This window comes from Furipterus horrens, unplaced genomic scaffold, assembly GCF_987537825.1.
Source record: "Furipterus horrens unplaced genomic scaffold, mFurHor1.1.pri manual_scaffold_3, whole genome shotgun sequence".
Classification (NCBI taxonomy): Eukaryota; Metazoa; Chordata; class Mammalia; order Chiroptera; family Furipteridae; genus Furipterus; species Furipterus horrens.
Window position 1 is genome coordinate 27,842,025 of NW_028327173.1, and position 22,314 is coordinate 27,864,338.

The window sequence follows — 22,314 nt, forward strand, 5'->3', positions numbered from 1 at the left end:
CCTTGGTCAGGCCAGCTCCAAAAAACAAGCCTCTGCCTGTGGAGATTAACTAGTCCAATTCTGTTTTACAGATCGGAGTCAAGGTCATCTAGGAGGTTAAGGGCATTGCTGAGGCAGAGCACAGGTTTCCTGAGAGCCCCAACCAATAGAACTTCCCAGAGGCAGGCACAGAGAGGCTGTGCCAGGCCCCTGATCAGTGTGCACCTGAGTGTGTGCAAGCTCTGGGCTGTTTACCTGAGGGAACCCATTCTCTTCACAGGCCTCAGTGGTGAGAGCTGACTCTGTGAGAACATACCTTTTAGACCCCCTGATGGCAGCGGTGGGGGGGGGGCACCCTTGAACAGGGAGTAGTGATGCTGGGCTAGTGGCTGGAGCCAGCAATGCCGGGAATGAGATTCTTACCCTACTTCCTGCCACTGTCATGAAGGTCAAAAGAAACTGCACTGCTTATGGCCAGCAGGAGAAGCAACTATGTGTCCTGGTGCTGGGACAATGTAAGAGCTGCAGTCCCCTGTGCCAGCCACCACACCTGCCCAACAAGGATGTGCTGGCGCTGAGCAGCAAGGTAGCTGGTTGAGAACCCGGGAATCTGGGTCCCAGCACCATGTGGGCCCCTGTGTGTTGGCAGGAAACACGCCAGTGAATCAAATGGAATATCCCAAGAAAAAGTTTGCAGGTTTCAGCTCATTTTAAGAATTTCAAATTTCATACCAATTATTGCCAAACCCAAATTAATCCATATTAACTCTTTCTTTTTATTAAGTAGTCTTATAAGTATCCATTCATTAAAACAGAGAGGCAGTCCAGATCATCTGAGAGGGCTCTGGGGTGAGATCTAGTTTTGAATCCAGGCTCTACCACTTACCGTCTGGCCTTGTGCAAATTAACTAACTTCTCTGTCCTTTGCCTTCTCATTCATAAAATGGCCATGGAGTACCCTAACTTTCAAGGTGGTAGTGAGGATAAAAGTAAAGTTTACCACAGTACCTGTGCACCATATTAGGTGCACAAGTAGTTATAAGTATGGGGATAATTATAACCGCATCTGGGGAGTACCTGTAGCCAATAAGAGCCACTGGAGAATAAGTCAGTAATGATGTTTTATTGAAAAAGTGGAAATCTTATTTAGGTGTGTCTGTGGACTGACAAGGACATTTATAGAAAAAAACTGGGCAACAATTCTGTGGAGAATATCCAGCAGAGCTAAGGACAAATTCAATGCACAAAATTCACCCAAAAATAGAGGAAGCTATGAATATAGGAAAGTTATAGAACACAGTTTTATCTATAATGTGAATTTAGTTTAGGAGATTTATGCCTGACTTGGTCAAAGCACCTAGCCTGAACAATTACTTTAAGGTTTTCTTTCCTTAAATAGTTAAAAGAAGAAAAACAGAGTTTCTGGAGTCAGACAGGTCTGGGTTCAAATTCTGGGTTTGCCAAATATTTGCCATGTGACTTTGCCTTCTCTCACCCTCTGATTCTCAGTTCCCTCATCTATAGAATGGAGATGGTCTTGCTACCTCACAGGTGGGGATGAACATTGGCTGGATTTAAGGGCAAGCACAGTGCCTGGCACGGGGAGGCTGCTCAATCAACAGACCAATTGTTATTCCACAAATGCTAAGTCAGCATGATACATCATGGCTGGCATCCTTAGGCTGGCCTGGTCAGGGTATGGTGGCGTCATTTGCCGAATTTCAAACTTCCTGAACCTGCAGGGACCTGTTGATTTTATATAGTTCCCGATGAAAGCTTCAGGTCAGAGGCAAAGGAAGAGCAAACGGGAGCCTTCAGTTGGGCGAGGTCAAGCCGGGACTGATATTGCCACCTACTGGTAAAGAGGGATATTGCAGCCCAGCTCTACGTGCTATCCTACTCACAGAAAAGAATCTCTGGAAATGAGATTTCAGGTGGTAGCAGAGAACAGAAACAGCAGGTGTAGAGAATAAGAAAAGCAGGAAAAGACTTATGGGACAAGAAGAATCCTATGATAGAGTGATATAAAGTTATAAAATTGCTATAGGCCAAGTTTTCTAAATAGTCTTTTGGAGAATTGTTGTTGTTGGTTTTTTTTCCTGACTGAGGGTGTGTCTCTGATTTTACAATAGCAGCTAATGGGAAAGCAGGATCACTTTAAAGCTCATTTTACTGAAGTGCGCCTATTCCAATGGCATGAGAGACATACTGACAAAGGAACCCAATAAATGTTTCCTATAAGGTGACCAATCCAGCGGACAGAGAGAAAATCTGCCCACTCACCTGGCTCTAGTTTTGCCAATGGGACCTGAGGAGGATGTGGCTTCGAAAGCTCAGCAAACATTTTATTTTATTTTGTTTGTCTGTTTGTTTTAAATCAGTGGGGAGAAGAAAAATTAGACTGACTTACCTCTGTCATGCGGGGCTTGCGGGAGCTGGATGGCACGAGCCTTCCTGTCTCAGGATGCGGAGCTGTGGCCATGGTGTATGTCTCTTTGCTCACCTTCTGCTTAGACCTCAGGAGGGACAAAGCAGCTTTAGTGGAAACCCCTGGAAGGTTGGGGTTGTACAAACTTATGCACCAACCAGCGTAAACAGAGGACCTCCTATCTGCATGCTGGATGTGATTTGGCTTAATGTAGTTTAAATAGCACCAACTGACATTAGTGGTCGTGTGGAGGCTGGGGAACTGCAGTACCTTCTTTGAGTCCGTACCTTCTTGAGACTTGGCTGGTTTGGGGGACGTTTCTGACAGAGGAAGTGAGCTGGGAGGTGCCAGTGAAGGGAGGTCAGGCTGTTCCTTGGAATCTTCTTTCTTCACACTCAGAGGGGTCAACCCTCTTTGGGGAGGTTTGCCAGATGGCTGCACATATTCTTTCAAAGCCTCTGAGCCTGGAGCTCTCACATGGGGTAGTGTGGAGTGAGGAAGGGGAGGAATTTCCTTTGGGTCAGATGTATCTGCAGGCAGGCTGGACAGCAATTCTAGCTCCCTCCTGCCCTGGCTCTGGCTGCCCAAGGGGGATTTCTCTGGCCTCTTGCCATCCTCAGTGCTGGTAAGCACGACACTGCATGGTTTTACCAGTTCTAGTTTTTCATCTACCTTGGAAGCCTCCTCTTCCTTCACCCGTTTTTGCTGCTGGGTTTCCATGGTAAGTTCAAGGCTGCCAGCGGGCGAAAGGACACGTTTGCTTCCCCCCACCGTTGATGAACTCCCCTCCAGGCTCAAGACACTCTCTGATGACAGCGAAGTGCCTTTTCTTTCAGGTACTGTCACAGGCACTCTCAGATATGGAGTCTGGAAACCTCTGCTCTGCTCTTTGCTTATCCCAGCTGGTCCGGGACCGACCTCATACACATCTGCCCCACACACAGTCGTGCCTTTGCATGAGGGCTCCTCAAACTTGGGAAGAGCTATAGATGCTGAGCTGCCTTGGGACTGGGTGACCAGGATCTGGGAGAGGGTGGTGTACATGGCGCTCCCGAAGGACGGCATGTTGGTCTGGATTCGGACGGGCACAACCAGGGACACCATGGTATCTGGACAGGCGGGCAGGGCCAATGGAGGAGCTGATGTGGGCACTGAGGAGCTGGCTGGGGGAGCCACGGGGGGTAGCTGGATGTCACTGATGTACTCTGTGCTGGGGGAGAGGCTGGTTGTTCCTGTTGCCAGTGGGGCCAGGCTAGTTTTGATCTGTGGCAGCTGACTTTCCACATCGCCAGGGAGCTGAAGGGCAAACTGGGACTGCAGAGGCAGGTAAAACCCAGAAGAGAGTGCTGAGGAGGACGGGTATGGCATGGGGAGAAACGAAGGGGGCTGCTGGAAGGGGATGCTGGCTGGGTGAGGCATGAGCTGGGGGAGGTGGAGTTGGCCTGGGTGCAAAACAGCAGGTTGGAGAGGAAGTGGCGGGGCTTGAAATAAAGAGGGAGGAATTGGGGGCATGGAGTATGGTGAGGAGAGGAGGCTGGACATGGCCTGGCTGGAGAAGAATTCTGAAGACTGCCCAGGCTCGTGCTGCAAGAGGTGCTGGAAGGAGAAGAGGGAGACGGGCGGGGGCAGGCATGGTTTCTCACGCAAGGGGAGCTGGGCACTGGGGTGGTGGAACACCTGCAGTGCTTCTGTGTAGGGCGGAGTGGACCCCAGCGGCGGTCTGTCCTGCCCCTGGCTCTTGCCTCCCACGTGGCCGGTGTGCGATGTGGTCGCTGAGGAAATCTGGGGCAGTGAGCTTTTGGCGGAAGTTTTACTGGATGAGGGCTTTGGTTCCTCGCTCTCCTGTCTTCCCTTTGGGGCAGCCTCAGGCTCTGCTTCTGGAAATCTGCTCAGAGAGGCCTGTCGCACCAAAAAGCATTTTCTTCTCTCTGGAGGGGCCACTGGAGCTGCTGGGGCTGATGGGGCCGCCGGAGCCACTGGCGCCGGTGGGGCAGGGCCTGCCAAGGACAAGCTGCCATAGTCGAATGATTTGCTGCGCCTCTCAGTCATGTGGGCAGAATGGGAAACGTTGGGACTCTGCTCTGAGGCTGACCTCCGCATCTCCCGGCTGTGTGGGTGGTGGCTGGGGACCGTCAGCATGTGCGTGCCCAAGGGTTTGGAGCGCATGTCAGATGCGGGCCCCGGGGCCTCAGCTTTTCCATGGTCGTCCCTCTCAAAGGAGGCTGAGCGGCTAGACCCACTCAGAGAGACACTGCTTTCCTGGCTTGGGCTGCGGGACAGAGGCACAGAGGACTCGAAGCTGGACTCCCCTGACGACTGGGCCATCTCTGCCAGGCGCAGTCTCTTCTTCTTGGGTGGCAGCTTCTCGGCGGGGAGCTGGGCAAGAGTCTGGCTGCGCTGGGGCCACTGGAACTCCTCTGTCTTCTCAGGCTCCTTCGGGGGCGGTTCTGGCTCTGTGTCCTGCCGGTCGGGCTCCTCAGTCACCAGGATCTCAGGAACCTGAATGTTGGGCTGGCGGACCAACCTGGGCTGCAGGGAGTGAGCAGGGCGTCCATGCGGGGTGGGAGGGGGTGATGAGAATGGGGCTGGGGCTGGAGACTTGTCTTCTCCTTCCACGCCACTGGGCTGCTCCAGAGAGTCTGACTTCTCAAAGGAGCTAGTGTGCTGGATGACAGAAATTTCTTTGGACGTTGTTCTCCTCTCCTTTCCTGATTCTGAACCAGGCCCTGGCTTGGGAGTCCTTGGCTGGAAGCCTGAGGGTCCCTCCAGGGAGGGCAATGACTTACTTGGTTCTGCTGGTGACTTGGTGGACTCTGGGGGAATGTTCCGAGCAGCATCGGATGGCCTGGGGCTGCCAAACTGACTTTTTGTCAACTCAAAGGCAGGTGGCTCCTCCTCGTCCCCAAGGCTCTTTTCTTTCCTCCTCTTCCTCAGCGGAGTGAGCTCCAAGGTGGCCCCCAGTTTATAATGCATCATCTGGGACCAGGGCTCGTGCTCGGCCTGACTCTTCTCGGCTTCCAGAGACCCGTGAGCACCTGCAGAGACGGGCTTTGCGATCTGAAGCTCTGAGCAGTAGTATTTCTTATGGGCTTCGTAGTTGTCCCTTTTCTTGTACCGAGCACCACAGATGTTACATTCATAGATCACCCCTTTTGTTTTCAAGCCCTTCTTGGTCTTTTTGGTGAGTTCGCTTTCCTTGGGTTCCGGCTCCTCTGCGGGTTTGGGGGCTGTGTCCTTGCTACTTGGCCCTGCCTCCTCAGAACTGTACTCTCCTCCCAAAGGGAGTTCAATGGCCGGCTGGCGCTTGAGCATCCGGGGGTGGGAGGTAAACACTTGACTGCTGCGGCTCAGGGCTTCGGAGTCGGCGACATGGTCGTCAAAGGAGTAGCTACCGCGGAAGGTGTGGTGGGGGGTGCTGAGGGTGCAGGTGGCAGAAGGCATTGAGTGGCTTCTCAGCAGAGGCACAGGGGGGGTGGTGCTGGGTGGGTGCTGGAGGCTCAGCAGTGACTGTTCGGGCTTTGTCTTCTCACCGTGGGACGGCAGGGGCTCCCGGTAGAGGCTGGATTTGGGCGACTCCATGCTGCTGCGCCGTGACAACGAGCTCCTCCTGGGCTTCACGCTGTCTATCTCGCTGGTGTCCACCACGGCCTCGTTGATGGTGATGAGCTTGGTGATGTGCTCGATGACCTGTGTCCGGGGCACAGACAGAGGCACCAGGCTGGGCTTGTCTTCGGTGGACAGGGGCAGGAGGGGCTGGGTGGAGGTGGCCGTCAGCATGGTGGCCCGCTGCCCGATCCGCCCGCACTTGCCGAAGATGATCTCTGCGTAGGACCTGGCGTTGGTGTTTGGGGGGCTGACCTGCTGCTCGGCGCTCTCCGAGCGGGAGAAATACCCAGATTCAGTGCTGCCCTTGCTGCCTGGGCTCAGGAACGCCTGCTCGTCAATCACCTTCTTCCTCTCACTCAGGCGGAGGGCCAGCTTCTGCTTTATGGTGTGGGTGTCTTCAGGCTTATGGCTCAGGGGGTGTTCGGATGAGGATTCCGCGAATGGAGTGGGGTCCTCGAGCGACTGGGCTGAGCTGGACTGGGACAAGGAACAGCGTTCGTGGCTGGAACCCTGGCTCCCCGAGCTGTACAAACCGCTGGACAGGAGGGGGTGCTTAGGCCTAGGGGAGAGCTCTGCGGGGTGAGCGGACGTGGTGCCCGTTTCCTCCTCTGAGTCGGTGCTTTCGCCCTCGGTGGGCTCCTCAAACTCTTCCCCTGGGATCCTCTCCATCTCCAGCCCCGGGGGGTACATCTCGCTGCCCACTCCCGAGGCCAGGCCGGCTTTGATGCGGTGGGCGTGGGACTTCCTGTGCTTGTAGAGGTTACTCTTGGTCTTGAAGGAGAAGCCACAGGGGCCGCAGGGATAGGGCCTCTCGCCCGTGTGCGAGCGGATGTGTTTCTGGAGCACACTGGGCTTGGCGCAGGGCCGGCTGCAGTACTGGCAGATGTACTTGCCCGGTTTCTGGGGTCTCCTCTCTTTCTTGTGTGCCTCTTCCGTGGGCTTCAAGGGAACCTGGGAGGGGCGGGGCACAAAGACTTTGGGGATGCCAGGCAGGTCTTCCGGGGGGAGGATGGAAGCCTGGGAAGGGAGGAGCTGGCTCTGAGGATGGAGCCCAGGGCTCATGAAGGAGCTTGAGGGTCCAGGTCTCATGGGGTCGACCAGCTGCCATGTGGACCCCTCCAGGAGGTGCTCGGGTTTGCCAGGCGACATGAATGCTGGTGTCAGAGGGTGCTGAGGAAGCTGCGAGATGTGGACAGAGGCTTCGATGGAGGACCTCTTGGGGGGCTTCTGCTGCTGGCCCGTTTTCTCCTGAGAGCCTTCCCTGAGCACCGACGAGGGGCCCGGGAAGGGCTGCGGGGCAAGGAGCTCTTGGACGGGGCCTTCGGGGGAAGCAGCTGTGCGGCTTCCTGGGTAGGGCGCACTGGCCGACGCACTGGTCTGAACAGCCTCTCCTTTGGTCAGCCGCTTCCGGGGACTTCCCTCAGCCTTCTTGGTGCCCTTGACACTTTGTTCAGGATCCATGACCTCCACAGAGACTTCAGATGCTATTTGGGGAGGGTCAGGGCAGACTGCATTTATGGGTAATCCAAGTGTCCCGAGAAGGCGTCTGGCTTTGGCCACATTGGTCAAGAGCGGAGGAAGCCAAACCCAAGACGGCTTTGGAAGTTTTTTGCAAGTGTCACTGGCTGTGAGTGGACTCAGAGCAAGTCATCAGGGCTCGAACTAGTCGCGTTGGTGAGGCATGGCCCTCTACTTTGAAGACAGAAGATGCGCCAACACTTTCTGCCTGAATGTCTGTTGTAGAAACGTCATGAAGGACGTCAGTGTTGCCATCGTCTTGTTTCAGTTGGCAGTGGCAAGCAGCCCCCCATGAGTCCCTGGTGTGCTATGCAAACTGCCGAAGGCTAGAGACGTCTGTGTGCGTGGCCCAGTCATCCCTGGTGCTGGCACGAGAGAAGCCACGCTGGATGCCGCCGTTGGTTCCGTCCACCTCTCTTCTCCTTCCGTCTTGTGTTGGAGATTAACAGCCGTAGAGGGGAGTTCACGCTCTTCTACGTGACAAAGACACATGCACAGAAATACACACACACACACACACACACACACACACACAAGAGAAGAGAGAGTTACTATGACTGGTCCACAGCCTAGGCATCTCCGACTCTGTGAAACCCAGTGAGATCCCTAAAAGCTTAACCAGGGAGATTCAAGCAGAACCCACGGCCCTGGCTCTGCACGTCTGGGTGCTGCATATCGGTCCCTCACCCACATTCACAGCACTGTTGGTAACTCCAGTTCCAGCTGTGGCTCTGGGCACTGTGGCTGTGTGGGATACCAGCCGCAGTTAGGGACAAGAGGCCTGGGCTCTAGTCTCTGCTTTGTGAGCACCTCTGAGTGGGTGTTAGCTCCCTAAGCATCAGTTGCTTCACCTAACAACAGTTCCTGCCTCACCTGTGCCTTGGGGCTACAGTGGGGTCCAACATGACAATGGATGTGGATGCCACTGGACAAAGGATGGTTGGTGCAGGAGAGGGTGCTGGTGGGGGTATTCAGGATGAGCTTTTCAAGGGGTATTCTCAGGCATTACTCTCTCTCTGGCCCTGGATTCTGAAGGTGTCCAGGAGGGGCATCACTCATGGCTCTTACTCCTTTCTGACCCACCTCTCCAGCTGTGTTTCATGGTGAAGCTAAAGCTCCTGCTCTAGTCCTTGGGAGCTCACAGTCTAACACAACCATGACCACCTGATCAGCCACGCAAGAGCTGGGAGGATCATTCTGGCAGGTTCCTCCAGCTTTGCAGCCTTTCCTTATCTAGTCAGTGCCCCAGGGATACCCTGGAAGTGGTTCAGAATGGGGGTCCTTTCCAAGTTGAGAGGCAAAGTTGTTCTGGGTGGACCTCCAAGTGTGTGCATATCCCCAGGGCCAGCCAGAAGTTTGGCAGTCTAGGGTTCTTGGGCTCCAAGTGCATCTTGGGCCCTTGTCCCCAGCAGCACATTCAGCATTTATTTCAAACCTGGTTGAGACAGAAGCCTGGATGCTAGTCTCAACCCACCATCTTTCTTTCCAGTGGAGAAAGCAAGACCACAGAGGGAAGGTGGTCTGCTAAGGTCCCATGTTCCTAAGAGGCAAGGCTGGCACCTGAACCCAGGTTCCCTGTGGTTGGCGTTCATTCCCCAACCACCTGCAGGTGTCAGACCCCTGGGTGAAGGCCAGGGAGGACCGGTGTCTCCCTGGCCTTCCTCCCTCTCTTGAAAGCATGCTCTGCCCCCAGCACCCTGACCTCGGCCTCCCTTCATGCCCTTGCCCTGCTTTTCACCAGATAGTCTCTGATTCAGACTTGTTGAGTTTGCTCTTTGCTCTTTCACAGGGTGTTCAGAAAGTCGACAAGTCTGAAAGATTCAAATAATTGTCTCACAAATGTCAGGGCCTCAGACGTAATGCCATGCCATGGAGGTGCAGGTGCTTCAACCTACTGGCTAAAAGTTATACACTATAAATTTATTTCTTTTGTGTTTCCTGTCCACCTCCATTCTACAAAACATTCAAGAGAACTATAGCAAAATTTTATAAATATTTATAGAAGAATGACAAACTATAAATAAGTATAACTTTAAATAAGAATAACCAATCAGAACATAGGACAATGTAAATAAGGCAGGAAGTCAGGATTGGAGGGATGGAAAGAACACTGGTATACCAATCATAAGGGTTCACAGTGTTTCTCTAGCTCAGCTATACAATTATAATATATCTGAACTTCCTGGCAGCCAAGGAGAAAAGAGAGATGTGGTCCATTACAGAGTCCTTATAAGACAGAGATAAAGAAATACCTCAGTTCCTTGCAGGAAGAAAAGGATTGCTTGAAATGAACTTATTCATGTTGTACAGGGGCAGTGAATGATGCATGAATTAGATCACCTGTGTCTTCAAATGACATTCCTCCCACAAATGCAGTGCTGATTTTTGTCAATGGAAGGTCACAATTCAGCAAAGGCTATTTATTTGAGCCACAAAGCCCTCCTTTGACTCAGGCAGAGAAGTCATTTTCCCAAAGTGGGGCCAATGTAGGTATGGCAGGAAAACCTCACTGTATCATATTACCATCAGTAGGGTGACCCTGTAAGGTATCATTCAAACTGGGGCACGTTTGAAAGTGAAAGGGTGTTACCAATGACTATGGAGGAGCACCAGGAATAAACTGGGACTGTCCCAGGCAAATTGGGAAAAATGATTACCCTTACAATCAATATTTATCCTGAGACCCAAACCAAATGTTCACTTTGGATATCTGGTACAAACTTTTGATCTTTGCTAGGAGGACTGAAATTACACTGAGGTCTCCTAATGGATTCTTAGAGATTGGTTATCTAGGCCAATCCTCTTACTTGATGGGTGGAGAGACTGAGGCCTAGAAGGATGATGTGATTTTTCCTAAAAATTACATAGTGATGGTGGCAGAGCTAGACTGTCCTATGCCTCTTGCATAGGCATAGGGTTCGTCTCCTTCCTCAATGAATTGATACCCTCTATGACTTCTGTGCTTCAGTGGGCATTGCAGTCTACGGCTCTCTGTCCTATGGAAGCACTGGCCTGGCCCCAGGGACATGGCTAAATCTCCATGAAGAGTGTCAGCAGGTGTCTGGAGGTGTAGCGGCAAAGGAGGCCTGCTGGACAGGAGAAATGGGGAGCCCGGCTCATGTTGGGGAGTCCATCTTGGTGGCATTATACCAGGCCTTGATTATCCAAGCTAAGGTGGGTAGAAGTGCTGAGTCACCTACAAGACAGAAAAAGCAGACCTCATCTGTAGTGTAGACAGAGCACTGTTCTCCAGGCTGGTCTGGGACTCCCAGGCCTGGCTGCCCCTGTGTGGGGGAGAGGCCCTTGGGTGCTGTGTATGGATAGTAAAGGGTTGCCTATCTTACTATTTCTATTGACCCTTTCATGCAAGGAGGTCAAAGCACCCGCTCCCCCAATGCTCACCAGAAGTAAGCTTTGTTTATTCTGATGGATGTGTGGGACCCTGCACCATGACTGGGTGGTAAATTAACAGTGTGAGTAGGGGGTCAGTTGGCCAAGGATGACAAACATTGTCCAGTCCTGCAGTTGTCCCTTCCCTGAGCCACGGGCTCTCTGGAGACAGGGTGGGAAATGCCCAGTGGCTGGGGTTTGAGACAATTCCCAAGCCAGGTGGGAGGGATGGGTGGATGAGGGAAACAGTCAGGAGACTATTGCATCATCGGGTGACTCACTGGGCCAGCACCACGTGCCTAGGGGTCAGCATCCGGCCTGCACCTGTGAGCTGGCCTGGGGCTCCCTGGGGAGGGCCTCCCTGCCTGCAGGCTCTGAGGGAGGTGCAACCAGTACCACCGGCCCCCCAGGTTGTGGAGTCAGTGAAGCCTGTGAGCCAGAAAGCCCACCCCTTTGTTCTGCAGGGAAGGTACCCGAGCCACGGTGGGAAATGACTGGCCCAGGGCCGCACAGGTCCTCAGACTTCTGGGCCGGTGCTCTCTGCTGCCCTGCTCTACACCTCATGACAGGTCTGAGGTTCTTAACACAAGGGGGAGTGGGAGGGGGCAGCTGGGACTGGGGGTGCAGATGTGGGGCAAAACTACAGGAACTAAGGGGGTCTTCGCCTTGGCATGGATTACAATTCAGGTTGGCATTAACATTTTGTCACTTAACTCTTCAATTTCTGTAGAAGGGCGGTTTCTAGTCACTGTGACCAAGTGACACTAAGAAAATGACTTTTCTACCTTCTGTGCTTCTGAGGGTATGTGTAAAATTTTAATATAAATTTGAAGTAATAGAGGAAAACCTGTTTCTCCAGGGAATTGGCAAGGGTGCCTGTAAAAGCCACCAGTGACATGAGGTCAGAGGTAGAGGGTTTCCCTGCCAGGGCCCGGGAGCTGGGCCAGCCAGGGCCGGAGCCTCAGGCCATAGTGGGGATGGACATCGCTACGGAGAACATCCTCTACGTACTAGTGTGAGTATGTCCACAGGATAAATTCCAAGAAGGGGAAATACTTGGCCAAAGGGAATGTACCATGAAACTTTTGATAGGTACTGACAGTTCCCCCAAAAGCATAAATTTATACTCCAGTTGTGTGTGAGGACTGTTTCTCCAAACTTTTTTTCTAACTGAAATGTAACCAATGTCTTTAATATTTATTAACATGAAATCATTGTACTAGTTTCCTATTGCTGCTGGAACAAATGGCCACAAACTTAGTGGGTAAAAACCGCACAATTTATTATCACAGTTCTAAAGGCCAGAAGTCCGAAATGGGTTTCACTGGGCTAAAATCAAGGTAGGACCATTTATCTTTCTGGAGGTGCTAGTGGTGAATCCATTTCCTCATCTTTCCAATGTCTAGTGGCTGCCTGCATTCCTTGGCTCGTGGGTCTCTCCACCTTCAAAGCCAGCAAAGGCCTGCTGCATCCTTCCCACAATGAATGATGCTAACATTGACTGCTCTGCCTCCCTCTTTCACTTATAAAAACTCTTGTGATTATGTTGAGCTTTCTTGGATAATCCAGAATAATCTCCCCATCTCCAGATCCTTCACTTAATCACAGCTACAGAGTCCCCTTTGCCATGAAAGGCAACATATTCACAAAGTTTAATAAGTTTATTTGCTTATAGTTTCTAATGAACTATATTTTTCTGATTCATTTATATAAACTCTTTGATATTGGGTGTACTGATCCTTTATACAGGGTGGGGCAAAAGTAGATTTATAGTCGTAAGTAAAACACAGAGTTTATTCTTGTACTAATACTTATTAATTATTGTGTTATTTGAACAACTGCAAACCTACTTTTGGCCCACCAGCTATATGAACTGCAAATATTTCTACCTATTTATTATTAGTCTTTAACTTTGCTGAACAGAAAAATTTTGTTCCTATGTGGTCAAATGCATCATTAATCTTTCCCTTTATGACTTTTAGGTTTCATGTCCAAGATTATTTTTTAGAATGTCACTGAATTTTCTTCTAGTTCCTTTATGGTTTATTTATTTCCTTCCCTCCTTTTTCCCCTCCACTCCTCTGTCCTTCTGTTCCTCCCTTTCTATCGCCGTCTTGACTCCATCTGGCATTTATCTTTGTGTAAGGAGTGAGATAAAGATAAAGCTTGATTTTTTCCCAATATAGCTAGCCAGTTGTCCTAAATCATTACTGTATAGTCCCCCATCACCCTACCAAAATTTCCTGGGGTGTCTTCTAAAAGTACAGGTTCTGGCCTCATTCCAGATCCACTGAAACAAGATCTGTGGGGAAAGCACCTCAGAATCTATATTTTTACAAAATTCTCCATGTAAATCCAACATGTGCTTTTCTACAGCTTGGCATTCGGGAAAGCTAATGAAATTTTTCTACCTTGCCTCTAGGTTCCCAACCTTCCCCCACCCGACTCCACCCCACTCTACCACTCCTTGTGGCAAGAGAAATCTCTTCAATAGCCTTCCCAGGCTCCTCGACCCACCCTGCACTTTTATTGGTACATCAAATCTAACCAACAAGCTCTGATCTCTCTGTGTTTGCCTACTGCTGTTCCCTAAGGATCAGGCAGAGAAAGGAGCCCAAAGGCTAATTCTACAAAGGAGTCAGGGAACGCTTCCCAGAGGAAGATGTGTTTGAGCTGGTCCTTGAAAGATGAGGAAAATGATGATAGTTAGATTCAGAAGAAAGGGATCCTGGTCTAGATGGGAAGTACAACCTATTGCAGAATACAGGAGGCTGGGATATGTCCACAGGGGATGTTGAGTTTTCTGCCTTTCCCCCAGCCCGGGTTTTGGGGCTCCTGAGCCCATATATCCTGGCAGGGGTCTCACATTTTGCTATAGTGGGTTCAAGGCATAGTCAGGGATTTCCACGTGTTCCCTCTTAGTCACTAGAACAAGAAAAAGTTCCAAACTATGAAGGCTCAGTTGTGCCAAACAGATCTAACAGAGTTGGGGCCAATACCAATATTCAGAAAGCAGGTAGAAGGCAAAATCTGGCCCCATATGGTGGCCAGGGCTGGATCAGGCTCACAGCCTCTGGTCTGGATTCACTTGTGGAAAATAGGCACTACCTAGAGTCTGACAGATTGCCTATGCTGGGAAGAAGTTTTCCACTAACCCTGAGAAGCCCGAGATATCTGGTGTGGGTTAGGTCTGTGGCTTAATCAGTTTATCAGTATATTCCTGGCAAACCTGTCTCCTCCTGGAATAGGCAGAGACTGGGCCTTATTCAACTTTGTATTTTTGGTGCTGAGACAAATACTGAAATATTTTTGAAATGCTTAAATGAGCATCCACCATATGCCCAAACTACACTAAACATTCACATACTCATACATTAATACTCATACACGTCCCCTTTTTGCAGATGAAAAAAATGAGGCGCAAAGAGGTGAGGCTAATTGCTTCAGATGATACAAGAAAGAGTAAGATGTGAACCCCAAGTGCAGGTCACTGTCTAGAAAACCCCCGAAAGTGCTGACCTTGGTCACAATGGCCCAGATGGATTGTGCCTTTCTTCCCAGCACCCCAGCTCCTCCAGGAAGTCTTCCCAGTTAACTACGTCCATCTCCACTTGCTCAAAGTCTCCTCCTCATGCGCAAATCACTCTGCATGACCCTGCTCAGAACTGAGTTTCTTGATAAATGCATTCCCTCACCAACAATGAGTGGTGGATTAGTCACTGTCTAGGCGGCTCCCAAATCACTTCCCTTGGGTGACTGTGGTTTCTGCCTTCCTACTTTTCCTTCTTCTCCTTCCCAACCCTAAGACCCAGCCAGGGCTTGGAATTTCTGCACACTGGTCGAAAAGCAAATTCCATTCATAGCAAAGAGAAAGCTAGAAAATACCAGGTGAGCTGTATCTGGTTAGTGTTTGTCTTCCTGTTAGAGAGCCCGGGGACTAAGGTGGAAATGACATCCCTGGGGAAGACAAGGTTTCCAGCAACACCCCCAAGGAAAGTGGGGACAGGTTTCACAATCAAGATTAGGTAATTATGCAGCCAGAACTCCACTCTGCTAGATATTTGGAAGCCCAGATGTAACCCTGATTATTTATGGCTGTGATAACTCAGGCAAAGATGGTTCAAACCAATGCCCTGTGTCTGGTCTGAACAACTGAACTCTTGATATGTGTTGGGGCTGTTCCTAGTGTTCACACAATAACTCTATCAGGCAGGAACTATTATCATCCTCATTTTACAGATGAGGAAACTGAAGCCCAAAATCACAAAGATGGCAGTGGCAGAGTGGGAACCTGAACCTGGGCCATCAGATGGCCTCTGCAGTGCAGACCCTCAGAGCAGCTGGGACCACACCAACCTTGCAGACTGGACTTGGATTTAAATCAGTCCTAACACTTTGAGTAACCAAACATTGTTCCTAGAAGGCTTCCTTCCTATCATCCAGGAAAGTATTGACAGTGTTTAAGTCTTGTTCCCATTGAGACTGAAAAAGAACTGAGATCAGGGACTGCAGCCTTGACTCAACAAGGGTCTGGTGAAACCCAGGTACTTGTAGTTTATTAATCTACTAAGTTATTATTGCTAGTTACCTATGCACCTACCCATCTCATCATTTATTTATATCCACCTGGCTCTAGTAAAGGTTTTAAAAAGCTGCTTGATGCCACTGAGAACTTGGCCAGCATCTGAACTTAACTCAACCGGCTTAATCTTAAATGACCTAGGAAGTACCTGTGGGTGAAAGAGCTTAAGAAAGAACAAAGCCTGAAATGAGAGTTGGACAGGGTCAGGTGACTTGTCTTCTGGCCATTTACGTCCTGCCAGTCTCTCATCAATGTTGCCTAAGAAAGAACTGCACTCCACATTTGTCACAGTGGCCTATTCTCCCATTTGTCATCCTTTGATGGCATTCTGTTTCAGCACAAATAACCGTGGTACAAAAGGCACATCTGCCTATTAGTATCCTAGGTAGTTAAGGTTCTTCAGTCTACTGTGAAGGGAAATACACAGAATACACTATAAAACACACACATGCACACACACACACACACTATAGAATAAACTACATAAGGACAAATGACTAGGTGATATATACAGTGTATTCAAAAAATAAACAATGACAGAAGTAGGAATTACCTGTGGTCTCTAGCATTCTTACCCACATAGCAGAACAGATATAACTGTAGTAGTAATGATACAGTAGTTATAATGATCACTTTGAAGTTCACTTCACTTATTCACTCAGTCTTCAAGCATTGCGTGGACCTTCTCAATGCCAGGCCAATAACAGGAAAACAGATAAATTATAGACCTTACTATAAAGTTGACTGTGTAGTACCAACAAAAGGAGAGATCTAAAAAAATGGAAAAAATAGAGCAAGGAAACAGACTACCACATATATTATCACCTGATTTATAATTAAGGTGTTACTGCATTTGATGGAGAAATGATAATCTTTTCAATAACTAGTGCTGAAGCAATTAGATATCCATAAGGGAAATGAACTAGGCTTCTACCTTACACCATACACAAATATTAGTGTGAAATGGACGACTGGCCTAAATACAAAAGATTAAACAATAAAATTTATAGAAGAAAACACAAAAACATAGCTTCATAAACTTAGATCCAGCAAAGATTTCTTAAGAAGTTCACAAAAAGCATAATCACCTAAATATAAAGGAAAGAATTGATAAATTGGGCTTCCTTAAAATAAAAAAGTCTACTTATCAGAGGATACCAATAATAGAACAAAAAGACAAACCATAGACTGGAAGGAGATATTTGCAATGCATATCAACAAAGGACTCATCCAGAATATTAAATATCTCTAGAAATTAATTTTAAAAAGGAGAAACAGCCAATTAACTTTTTGTTATTAACTCAAAATTGATAAAGACCTAAATGTAAGAGCTAAACTATAAAACTCTTAGAAGAAAATATAGGAGAAAAGCTTCATGATATTGGACTTAGCAATTGATTTCTTAGATATGACACTAAAAGCACAGGCAACCAGAGGAAAATAGGATAAACTGGATTTCATCAAAATGTAAAATATTTGTGCATCAAAGGACATAAGAACATAATCAACAGAGGGAAAAGGCAACCTCCAGAAAATGAGAAAATATTTGCAAGTCATGTGTGTTACAAGTGGTTAATATCCAGAATATAAAAAAAAAACTCCTACAACTCAAAAACTAAAACCAAACAACCAGGTTAAAAAGTGAGAAAAGGACTTGAACAGACATTTCTCCAGGAAGATAATACAAATGGCCAACAAACACATAAAAAGATGCTCAACATCGTTATTCATTAGGGAAATGCAAATCAAAGCCACGAAAGATGCCGCCTTGTGTGCATTGGGATGCTTACTACGAAAACAAACAAACAAACACACCAGAAAATAAGTGATAGAGAGAATGTGGAGACAAGGGAACTGTGGCATACTGCTGGTGGGAATGCAAAATGGTGCAGCCTCTATGGAAAACAGTATGGTGGCTTCTCAAAAAAATTAAAAGTAGAATTATCATATGATCCAGCAATTTTATTTCTGGGTGTATAGTCTAAAGAATGGAAAGCAGAGTCTCAAAGAGATATCTGTACTCCCATGCTCATGGAAGCATTAGTCACAATAGTCAAAAGGTAGAGGCAAACCAAATTTTTAAAGACCGATGAATAAATAAACAAAATGTGGTACACACATGCAATGGAATATTACACAGTCTTAAAAAAAGGAAAAAATTGCACATCTTATACAACATGGATTAACCTTGAGGACATTCTACTAAGTGAAATAAGCAAGTCACATAAAGACAAGTACTATGTGACTCCAATTACATGAGGTACCAAGAATAGTCAAATTAATAGAGACAGAAAGAATGGTGGTTGCCAGGGGTTGGGGGAGGGGAAAAGGGGAATAGTTATTTAATGGGTATAGAGTTTCAGTTTTGCAAGATAAAAAGAGTTTTGGAGATTCGTTCACATTGCAGAACAGTGTGAAAATAACACTATTGAACTTAAAAATAGTTAAGATGGGAGGACTTCTGACCAAGATGGAGGCCTAGACAGACACGCTGCATCTCCCTCCACAACTAAGAAAGAATACAACTACCTCAAAACTAGAGAAAACCAGAAGTTCCAGAAAATTTAGCTGCATGGAAGCCCAACAAACAAAGATATAAAGAAGAAATACTCATCCAGATAGGTAGGAGGAGCGGAGCTGGGGCAGAGAGGACATGGTGTGGTAGCGGCGGCAGCGGCAGGCCAGTGGAAATCGCAGTCATGTTTTTAAAAGTAGGGAGGGACACCTGGGGAGCGCTCCCAGCACCAGACCGCTCAGCTCACAGTTCCATTACCGGGGATAATAAAGCCTCATTGCTTCTGACTGTGCAAACCAGTGGCGGTGGGGGTGGAGAAAGAAACTGCCAGTCTCTCAGCAGAGTCCACTGGTTTAAAGGGCCCCCATAGTCCTAGAATATCCGCAGACCCACCCACTCTGGGAACAACAGCCAGGAAAACAGCTAGAGGGGCACCAGTCCCATACAGAAGTGGGAGAAGTGCCTGGAAAAGGGGTAAGTGCTGAGCAAGCGTCATCGTTCCCTCTCAGACCCCTCCCCCCACACAGCGCCACAACGTGGTGAAACGGGTCACCCAGTACTGACAAATACCTAAGGCTCCGCCCCTTACAATGTAACAGGAGCGACAGCTCCACCGAAGACAGAGGCAAACAAACACAGGAGCCTGTCAAGATGAGGAGACAGAGAAGTACAGCCCCAAAGGAGGAACAGATCAAGGTTCCAGTGGGAGAACTAAGTGGCAAGGAGATAGCCAACCTAAAGACACAGAGTTCAAGACACTGGTGATAAAGATGCTCACAGGCTTGACAGATACACTTAAGTATGGCAAACGTATAAGGGAAGAAGTGAAGGCTATGCTAAATGAAACAAAGGAAAATCCACTCAAAACCAGTGGTGAAGGGAAGAAAACCGGAGTTCAAATCAATGATTTGGAACATAAGAAAGAAAAAAAAAAACAGTCGACCAGTACAGAATGAGGAAACAGAATTGAAAAAAATAAAATGAGGAGAGGCTTAGGAACCTCTGGGACAATTTTAAACATGCCAACATCCGAACCATAGGGGTGCCAGAAGGAGAAGAAAAAGAGCAAGAAATTGAAAGCTTATGTGAGAAAATAATGAAGGAAAACTCCTCAAATTTGGCGAAGGAAATAGACATACAAGTCCAGGAAGAACAGAGTCCCAAACAAGCTGGATCCAAAAAGGACCACACCAAGACACATCATAATTAAAATGCCAAAGGTTCAAGATAGAGGGAATCTTAAAAGCAGCAAGAGAAAAGCAGAGAATTACCTATAAAGGGGTTCCTTTAAGACTAGCAGTTGATTTCTCAAAAGAAACTTTGCAGGCAAGAAGGGGCTAGCAAGAAGTATTCAAGGTGATGAAAAGCAAGGACTTAAATCAAGAGTACTCTATCCAGCAAAGCTACCATTTAGAATGAAAGGGCAGATGAAGTGCTTCTCAGACAAGGTAAACCTAAAGGAGTTCATCATCACCAAGCCATTATTATATGAAATGTCAAAGGGACTTACTTAAGAAAAAGAAGATTAAAACTATGAACATTAAAATGACAACAAACTCACAACTATCAACAACTGAATCTAAAAAATAAGAACAAAATCCAACTAAGCAAAGCAGAATAGGAACAGAATCATAGGTTTGGGGATCATTTGGAGGGTTCTCAGCTGAGAGGGGGAAGGGGGAGAAATGGGGAACTGGTGCAGGGACTAAGAAGCATAATTGGTTGGTACAAAATAGACAAGGGGAAGCTAAGAATAATATAGGAAAGGGTGAAGTGAAAGAACTTATATGCACGACCCATAGACATGAACTAAGGTGGGTGTGATTGCTGGAGGGAAGTGGGGTACTGGGCAGAGTAGAGCAAAGGAAAAAAAATTGGGACCACTGTAACAATATAATCAATAAAATATACTTTAAAATGGTTAAGATTGTAAATTTTATGTTATGTGTATTTCAGCACAAATTTTAAAATGACAAAAGATTTGAATACATATTTTTTAAAAGATGTTATCTAAATGGTCCATAAGCATATGAAAAGGTGTGCAACACTATTACTCACTAGGAAAATATAAGTTAAATCCACCGCATATTCACCAGAATGACTAAGATGAAACAAACAAAATGATATCAAATGTTGGCAAGGAAGAGGAGCAACTGGAACTCTTCTTGTACATTGTTGGTGGGAAGGTAGACACAACCATCTGGACATCTGATTGGCAAAAACTTCAAAGCTAAACTCTCACCTACCCTATGACTCCAAAATTCCTCAACTAAAAACATATTCTACAGAAATGCACATAAAGTTCTGCCAAAAACACAAACAAGAATGTTTACAGTAGCTTCATTCATGACAGCAAAAAGCTGGAAACAGCCCAAATACTAACAACAAATAGAATGGATAAATAAAACTGTGGTGTATTTATACAAAAATTACTAAATAGTAGTAAAAAAGAACAAAGTACCGCTACAGACAAAAATATGGATGGCTCTCACAGATATAACACGTAATAGAATTCAGACACAATAGACGGTTTACTATGTGATTCCATTTAACTGACGTTTAAGGACAGGCAAAACTAATTTTATGGTATTAGAAATCAGAATAGTGATTTGTTCTGATGGGGCAGATGGCGATTGACTAGGAAGCAAAAGGCAGGAGCCTTTGGGGGTGACAGAAATGTTCTACATCTTTATCTGGTTACTTATGTATTATATGGGTATATATGTAGAAAGTATATGAGTTGTACGTACAATTTATGATATGTGCACACTTATGCTGTGTATATATTTATGATATGTGCACATAATTGTATGTGTGTTATTCCTTAATTTTAAAAAAACATGGAATTTTCACTTGAAAAATGCAAAGCCTATAAGGAGAGAGACGCACACAGAAACAGGTAATGAGAGGTGGTAGAGGCCATGATGGAAACACGTTCCTAGTGCAGCTTGCAGAGGTGGAGGGAGTGCTCAGGAGGGTAAACTTTAGGGATGGTACACTGAGCTCCCAAGGACAAATGGGATTTCACCAAGCAGAAAAGGGGACTAACGTGGGCAAAGGCATGACAGTGTTGGGGAAACACTGCGCGTGGGGGAAGGCAGATCATTCAGTGTGATTAGAGGGTCGGGGGTGCAGAGCACAGTGGTGGGAGGCTGAGGACATGAATCAAATCAGGCTTCAGATTTGTTTCTTTACATGAGTTCCCCTGTAAACATTTGTGAGTGAATGGATGAGCCTTCCCTCAGGCATGACACATATGATGTCTGAAGTCACAGGACAGGTGTACTTGCATGGCAGCAACACCAACGAGACACAGCAGTGGTGGGGCTGTGGAGTCCACTTCTTTTAAAATTGTTCATTTCCCCAGAGTCTACTGCCTTCCAGGCCACAGAATTCAAAACCATCCTCACTTGTTTATAGTACTGACTTTGCTATAAAGTTGAGGGATTTTTTGTGTTTACACTTTCCCCAACTTCCTTCCACTCCATCTGACCATTTTTGATAGTTAGACATTTTTGGTTATTCTGGGGGTAGCCTTTAACATCTTCGAATAATACACTTAAATTGCTTTTTCCTGGGCTATCAACTCTAGATAGTATCTGTTCACTTCCTGCTCTGAACAATGAAGACATTTGTGCATTCTCTTTCCATCTCCCTTCCCCATCCATCTTCAAAATTTTTGTTACTTATATATTATTACTCTTACATTGTCAAATTTCATAGCACTTATATATTTCTCTATATATAATGATAGGGTCTATAGGTTAACTCTAAAAATTGAAACTAGTAAACAACTAGATTGTGAAGATATTCCATGGAGAACCACTTAGTATGAATGGACCCAAGAGAATGAAATAGAATCCCACAGGACTGAACTTTTGTCACAAGAAAACAAGTCAATCAATCAATTTTCCTACAAAGAGATTATGGCTTCTTTCACTTCTTTTTGAATCCCACGTCATCATCTTTTTGGATTCCTTTTTTGATGGACAGAAGGAACTCTAGGAGGTTTTTTTTCTTTCTTTCAGAAAATGTAGATGACTGAGTGAAAAACTTTATGAACTCTTACATTAAAAAATCTTTGTTTTGCTTTCATAGTTTGAGCAGATAGAATTCTTATTTCAGAATCATTGTCCTGCAGACTTCTGAAAGCACTGTTCCACCACCCTGGGTGTCTTGTGTTACAGATGAGAAATTCAGATGTAAGTGCTGGCTCTCTCTGGAAGCTTTTTGTTTTTTATACTCGATGTTCTGAAATTTCAACAAAATGGGTCTACATTTTCTTTCCACTAATTC

At 47.0% G+C, this 22,314-nt stretch overlaps 1 protein-coding gene across 4 annotated transcripts in view; it reads right to left on the reverse strand.

Moving 5' to 3' along the window:
• Nucleotides 1-22,314, reverse strand: part of HIVEP3 (HIVEP zinc finger 3) — a 110,785-nt gene that overhangs the window by 38,395 nt on the left and 50,076 nt on the right. For all 4 annotated transcript variants that reach the window (XM_090269231.1, XM_090269230.1, XM_090269229.1 and 1 more), the window contains exon 3: nt 2,390-8,004. In XM_090269231.1, coding sequence (XP_090125357.1) covers nt 2,390-7,474 — 5,085 coding nt within the window. In that variant the 5' untranslated portion in view covers nt 7,475-8,004. The remainder of the gene's footprint in view (nt 1-2,389; nt 8,005-22,314) is intronic.